The sequence below is a fragment of the Balaenoptera physalus genome (genome assembly GCF_965194825.1).
Source record: "Balaenoptera physalus genome assembly, chromosome: 4".
Classification (NCBI taxonomy): Eukaryota; Metazoa; Chordata; class Mammalia; order Artiodactyla; family Balaenopteridae; genus Balaenoptera; species Balaenoptera physalus.
Window position 1 is genome coordinate 28,348,038 of NC_138891.1, and position 7,465 is coordinate 28,355,502.

The 7,465-nt window shown below is 45.5% G+C and overlaps 1 protein-coding gene across 2 annotated transcripts in view; it reads right to left on the reverse strand.

The window, feature by feature from the left end:
* PLOD2 (procollagen-lysine,2-oxoglutarate 5-dioxygenase 2) overlaps positions 1-5,551 on the reverse strand; it is a 107,368-nt gene extending 101,817 nt beyond the window's left edge. Inside the window, exon 1 of one of the 2 annotated variants that reach the window (XM_082461216.1) lies at positions 5,159-5,551. In XM_082461216.1, the coding sequence (XP_082317342.1) occupies positions 5,159-5,270 (112 nt within the window). In that variant the 5' untranslated portion in view covers positions 5,271-5,551. The remainder of the gene's footprint in view (positions 1-5,158) is intronic. The other variant, XM_082461215.1, reaches the window with a different exon arrangement.
* Between the last annotated feature and the right edge of the window lie 1,914 nt (positions 5,552-7,465).

Sequence of the window (7,465 nt, forward strand, 5' to 3'; positions counted from 1 at the left end):
GAATATTGGATTTCATATAACTTTCACATGTCATGAGATATATATATATCTATATATTTATATTTATATTTTTCCGCCATTTAAAAATGTAAAAATCATCATTAGCTCACTGGCTGTACAAAAACAGGTAGCTGTTTATAGTCTGCCGGATTTGGCCCATGGGCTGTAGTTTGTCATCCCTGGCCAGGGGCCCAGCTTACCTTCAGCCCCTGCCTAGCCCTTTCCCCTCCATTTATATAAACCTACAAAATGAGTGCTCTTTAGCAAAGCAGCCCTTTTGCTTCTTTAGATTCCCTGATGCCTAGTCTCTATTTCTTTCCCATCGGTACCGAAAGTCCAAAAGAATAAAGGGGTCAGGAAAGACACAGAGCATGGCCTGAAGAAAGGGCACAAGTCCCTCTTGTGTTGCTTTCAGCTATCTGATCTTCAAGTAACCATCTAAATGTCCATTTCACCATCTATAAAAAAAGGATCATGGTATCCAACCACATGAAAGCATTTCTGAAGGTGTGATTTTATATTGAGAAAGGTAGGTAGAGCAGAAAATATAACTTCTGGAGAAGAATTGCCAACAACTGGACTTCCCTGGTGGCGCAGTGGTTGAGAATCTGCCTGCCAATGCAGGGGACACAGGTTCGATCCCTAGTCCAGGAAGATCCCACATGCCGCAGAGCAACTAAGGCCATGCACCACAACTACTGAGCCTGTGCTCTAGAGCCCGCGAGCCACAACTACTGAGCCCACACGCTGCAACTACTAAAGCCTGCGCGCCTGGAGCCCATGCTCTGCAACAAGAGAAGCCACCACAATGAGAAACCTGCGCACCGCAGCGAACAGTAACCCCCGCTCACCACAACAAGAGAAAGTCCACACACAGAAACGAAGACCCAACACAGCCAAGGAAAAAAAAAAGAGTTGCCAACAACTTGTTCAGAAACAAAGCCTTGCCTGATGTTTCATGGGTAAGTTCCTTGATCATGGTAGTGCATGGGTCCCCGGGTAGAGAAAGGAAACTCAGTGAACTTAGTTAAAACCCTAGGAAAAGGAGCAGCTAGCAATCTCATTGACTGCATGCCACTTTTCATAATTCTCCGAGGTGGCCAGAAACTCAACAAACATAAACTGAGAATCTTCTTTGTGTTAAAAGAACAGGGAAGGTACTGTGAGGAGTACAAAAATGAATAAGACTCAATCCTTTACTCCAAAAAATGTATTAAACATAAATATCTATCATACAAAGCAGATATGATCTGTATAAACCAACTGCATTAAGAAGTTAGAAAGAGAGCCAAACAAAAGGTAGGATGGAGAAGAATTTCTTAGGAGCTAGATATAAACAAAGAATATAATTTCAAGGAGAACAGACAGAGGTAGAAATTTGAGAGACCTGTACATGTGTATCTAGGATGGCAGGATACGTGGATTCTCAATTCCACTAGACATTACTAAATTGTTCTCCAAAGGTGTTGTGCTTCCTGAGACTTCTCACCCTCACAACAGTTGGTATGATCAGAGTTTATTTTTTAAATGCTTTGGTCAATGTGATGGGTAGAAAAGGGTATCTCAATTTAATTTTCATTTCTGGTCCTCACATTCTCTAGAATTGTTTTGTATGTCTATTTTTACATGAAAGAAAGGCAGAGACTGGTCGTTCTGTGTGGCTGGAGCCCAGGACACAGAAAGTACACAAAGGGCAAGCCTCCCTCTCTTCTTCTCGGGTTTTTTCCAGGACCTTGGTTTTTTCCTCTCCACCCCATAAATTGTCAGTTTGCATCAGCAGATAGGGACAAACCTTTCCTTTCCTCCTTGAATGTGCCAGGGTAAATTAAAGAGTTTATAAATGAACATGGTTGAAAAATACTGGTCTTGACAGAAACATGTGAAACCATTTCCTCCATTTTTGTGCAAAACCTGGTTTCTGCCCAATTTAGATCATGGAATAGGCAGGGTACCTTAGAAAACACACCAAATGTTGATCCAGGTCTGGAGACCTAGTTACAAATTCTTGGCAGGAATACACCTTCTCTCATTGAGAAGGAAAAAAGTGTAGGAAACATAAATCAGGGTATGAACTTGATTTGCTGATGCTTGTTAGGAGAGTTTTGCCTCAAACGCTCCCATGGAGATAAAAGTTTAAGGCAAAATTCCTATAAATGATTCTAGGAGAAAATGATTGTTTTTAACCAAATTCTTATTTAGAGTCTTTCCATGCTGAGAATAAAGTGGCAATCAAAAAGGAATGAATGCAGTACACAGTAGAACTCTCAGGAAAGAGAACATAATGCAGTGTTCTCAACTCTGGTTAACGTACACCATCAAAGCTAGGAAAAACCATATTCCAAAAACTGATTAATGTAATGTGATTCAAACAACACATTCCCTACTACAGTGGAAAAATGGAAAAATCACTCTAAATATTTGTTTCCAAAAAAGAGTCGCCATTATCATTCCAGTAACACTATAATGCCACATTGCCTCAAATACACATAGATTTGTCTAATCCAGTGATTTCCCACCCTGGGCAATTTCGTCCCTCAGGAGACATGTGGCCATTTTTCATTTTGAGACATATTTCATTTTCACTCCTGGAGGAGGTGCTCCTGGCGTCTAGTGGGTAGAGGCCAAGGATACTGCTAAACATCGTAAAATGCACTGGATAGTCTCCCACAATAAATAATTATCTAGCTCAAAATGTAAACACAGCCACAAAACCCTGGTCTAATCTATTTCTTCATGGCTAGCTGGGACATGGTGACAAAAATAGCGGGTTAGAGATGATAAGCGCTCTTCTTAAAGACCTCCTATTAAGTAAGCTAGACAACTTAGAGTTCTAAAGTTTGCTTGATATTTACATAGATAAGAAAAGTTTCCAGTTGAGCAATTTTCAGTTGTAATAGTTTAGAGAGAAAATGGAACATAATCCATGATTCTCCCCATGTTATCAAGCACTGTACCATCGATATTGATTAGCTTATCACATCTACCTACACACAGTTCATAATCAAGCTGGCTACTGCTGGCTCCATCTATGACAAATCAATAATTTTCTGCATTTAGATGATATCTGAATTCCCCATGCCCACCCACCAAAATCAGTCCTCAGTTGTCAGCAGTGGGTTTTTTTTTTTTTTTTTTTTTTTTTTATTTATTTATGGCTGTGTTGGGTCTTTGTTTCTGTGCAAGGGCTTTCTCCAGTTGCAGCAAGTGGGGGCCACTCTTCATCGCGGTGCGTGCGCCTCTCACTATCGCGGCCTCTCTCGTTGCGGAGCACAGGCTCCAGACGCGCAGTCTCAGTAATTGTGGCTCACGGGCCTAGTTGCTCCGCGGCATGTGGGATCTTCCCAGACCAGGGCTCGAACCCGTGTCCCCTGCATTAGCAGGCAGGCTCTCAACCACTGCGCCACCAGGAAAGCCCCAGCAGTGGGTTTTATATGGTCATTTTCTGAGAAAAGCATTCATATCTGAAATTCCCTTCTCTGATGTTACAATCCGTTAAAACTTTACTGTCCAGCTCCATGAAACTTAAAAGTCAGATTAGGAAAGAAAGATAATTTTGAATGTAAACCTAAACGCAGCCACAAAGAGATGTCTTCTATAAAAAGTAAGGGCTGTTGATAATGAAGTGAAATAAAATATACAAAGGCTGAAGAGGTCCCTCTAAGAGTGGCAAAGCCCTTAGAGGTTATTTTATTTCCCAGTAAGTTTCCTTGGGTGTTTCAACAAAGAAAGTCATTTTTCTGGGAATTTTTTTTTAATGTCTCCTTTTCCAGGTTTGCTGAAGGCATTTTCTTGTCTATTTTCTAGATGTTACAGCAAAAGATAATTTTAGAGTAATGAAAAAAATTCAGTTCAAATTTAAAGAAACCACAAAGGGTTGAGAAACTCATTTTGAAGCCATCACATATATCTGAGAGAAAGAAAAGTATCCTGTAGCTGACAAAAATCTATCCAAATGCTGAAGTTTCTCAAACTAACAAAGCAAGTACTGTTTGGCAGGAATGTAGAAAGATGGGCAACTTAGTCCACTGAAGTTTTCTGAAACACTTACAGATGAAAACAAAAGTATTGCTTACATGGATTGACTGGGTTCTACACCAAATGTCAACTTCTGAATGTAAACCTAAAATAGAAATTCCTGTCCTTGTGCTTAAGTAAAGTTCAAGCAGAAAAGTGCCCTATTTACTCCCCCCCCCCAAAAAATGACAGAATGATTTTAATTTTTAAACAAAAGTGGTACAGCAGAAGGACATTTAAATGCAAGATCTAATTTCAGAGAGCACAGAGTTAGAGCACAAAAGCGGAACACTCCAAGGATATCTCATGTGCAGCAAATGGCAGCAAAGTATGTTTCGACAAACATGTGGTGAGGCTCCCTTTAATCTTGCTAAATGTAAAAAGTTTTATTTTACATGAACTTGACTATTCGCTGCAGTTCCAGCTTCTGAAAACAAGGAAGGGCACCAGGCTTACGAAAAGGGTGGCCAAGCGGAAAAGCTGTGGACAGCTTCCCCTCCATAATCTACAAAGAGGAAAGCTACCTCCTGGAGGTATTGGGTAGCCAAGCAGCCTTACTGAAAACAACCACGGTTTTGAGCGTTGTTTCTGGCAGGAGGTAGGTGTTACCAGCTGCTTCCTGGGGCGCTGGAAGGAATGTGTCACCATCAATCAGAAAGTACACTAGCCCCGTGTTTAGGTCACAGAGGGAGTACTGCTTTGTCCAAAACGGATAAATCATGCCAACTCCAGCAAAGGAGGAGAAAGCAAAGTTGCAGGAAAGGTGCTGGTGCCCACCGACCTGCAAGACCAAAAGGAAACCCCAACTTGTGCTGAAGAAAACTTCGTGCGCTCTCGGGTTACGGAGAACTCCGAGAGCCCACGAGGGCGGATGCTCCCACACTCCCCCGGGGATCAGCACAGCCCGAGCGCAGTTCTGGGGAAGACCTGGGCGGTCCTGGGGAGGATGGACAGCCCACCCCGACTCACCTCAGTGGTCCCGGGGAAGGACAGGCTCCCACCGAATCACCTCTGCGGACCTGGGAGGGACGGGCGCCCCCCTCCACCAACTCACCCGGCCGACCCCACGCGACGGACCGGTGGATGAATGAACTGCCCATCCGGCCGAGCCTCGCGGGACAGGGCGGCCCGCGGAAGTGCTCACCTGTGGGGATGCTGGAGGACTTCCCCGAGTCTGCACCCAGGCAAGGGTCCCAGGGCTGGAGGACGAGCGCCAGCAGCAGCAGCAGCCGCGGCTGCACCGCGCACCGCCCCATCTTCGGCCCGTCGAGGGCCCGCGCGGGCTCCGGCGCCCCTGCCGCCCTGCAGCGGCCCACCTCTCGCGAGAGTGGAGACCCCTGATCCGCCCCGGGCCAACGAATGCGGGCGGAGGCGGACGGGCCGACTGGGCGCAGGGTACCCACGCCCGGCAGCTCGAGCGGCGTGGAGAGGGGCGGGAATTAGGTGGTCTGGAAGGCGCAGAGCGGCGGGCGCCCGCGGCGCCGCGGGCAACTTATAGGCTCCCCGAGGGGGAGGCGACGGGGCGGGCCGCGCCCCGGCTATTGGCCGCCGGCTGACCCGGCGCGCTGCTGCGTGCACCGTGCGGTTGTCTGCGCTCGCCTGCCTGCGCGCTTGCCCCAGCCCCACGTCTGGGATTGTTTGCTCAATTCCGACCTATTTAAGGAGCCGTCTGCGGCTACGTGTGGAGGCTCACGCAGGGCTTCTGGCTGGAACCGGGAAGCGTGCAGTTAAGTTTGGGAGTGGGCCCGAGACAGGGGGAGGAGACGCTGGGAGTCTGGCCGACGGGCGGCGCTCCCCGCTCCCTCCTCTCTGCTTCCCCAGCGCCCTGAGCTTCCCGGTAGCCTCTAAGGGTGCGAATCTGCTCTTGTCTACATTTAGATGCTACCCTCAGAGCAGAAGCGACGTCAAATCCATAGCAATCCTGGTTGAATGGGACCTCGCCCGACAATGAACGATGGAAATGTAGACACACCCCACACCCCCGTTAACTCAGGGGCAAGTTTCTAAACCCTGTAAAACGAAGGCCCTGTTTTTGGTTTACTCTGTAAACCGAAAGTTTTTATTGTCCATTGAACATTTCTTCCTCCTCTGCCTGTGCCAGGAGAGCCTTAGACTCTCTCCAGTAATGGCTTATAAATCCTGCGGAATCGGAGTCCAGCATGTGTAACCCGGGCTGTGCCTTACAAGATCTTCCTTCAGTCCACATGGAAAATTACTCCCAGAGATGCTGTCAGAGCGAGCGATCTCTCAGCTCCCTGGCGCGTCCTCCCCTACTTCCAGTTTTGACTCATGTCTGAGAAAATTCCTTTTAATGTATTACTTCTCAGCACATTTTAGCTAGCCCAGTGTTTAATCTGTTGGGATGAGCAGGGGCAAAAGCACAAATTAAGGCAAAAGCCTGACAATCTGCCTCGTATATTTCACGACACGAGAGAAAATGGCAATATTCTATAATGTTCTACCTCTATAATGTTCTACCTCTATAATATAGAAAATGGCAATATTCTATAATGTTCTACCTCTATCTTCCTAAAATGCAGGGGGAGGGGAGGGGAGGGGAGCTGATTTGAGCCAATACCCTTTCCAACTCTGAGCCTTTGAAGTTAAAACAGAAAATTATTGGAAAAGACGTTCCATTATGATCACATTTTGTCTGAAATTAGCATGATGTCTAGATGAGTACTAAATGGTCGCATTAAAAACAGGTGGAAAACCTGTAAAGGAATGTTGCCTATGTGTGACATTTTAGAAAAAGAATCATTTCCTGTGCCCAGCCCTAAGCCAGTTGTCATGGTGTGTATAAGGTTTGGTCTCAGTATTTTAAGAGGGATATTGGAGAAAGTTCAGAGAAGAGTAACAAATAATTAAAGAAATGGAAAGTATGACACGTGAGAATGAAATAAGGATTGTTTAGCCTGAAGAAGAAAAGGCTAAGGAAGGGATTCCTTAATAACATCCTTCGGTGTCTGGCCAGTGCCACTCCATAAAACTAGGCAGAAAACAAACAGCATCAGTCCTCTAAATCTGAGGACTCTGCTGGGATTGGCTGGTCTTTTGGCCAAATCTCAGTCTCCAGAATTCCAAATCTGTCTACTGTGCCTGAATCCTGCCAAAGTCCTTAAACTTGACTTCTCACTTTCCTGGTTGTCCAGTATCTTCAAGAACTTGCTTGGTTAGAACCTAGCTTTCTGCCCTTCCAATCCCCCTCTTGCCCACATGCATGCTTACAGCCTCTCCACATCACAAGGGTATGTGTGTTTCAACTGCAAAGTCCACCAATAATTGCAGGTTACTATGACATTCCTCCTTCTCTACTGAGAGTCATGAGGTCGGGACTATAAGACTTGTATAAAGTTAAGTGATTGGATTTGTTGTGCAACAGAAACTAACACGGTACTGTGAAGCAGTTATACTCCAATAAAGATCTATTAAAAAAAAAAAAGTTAAGTGT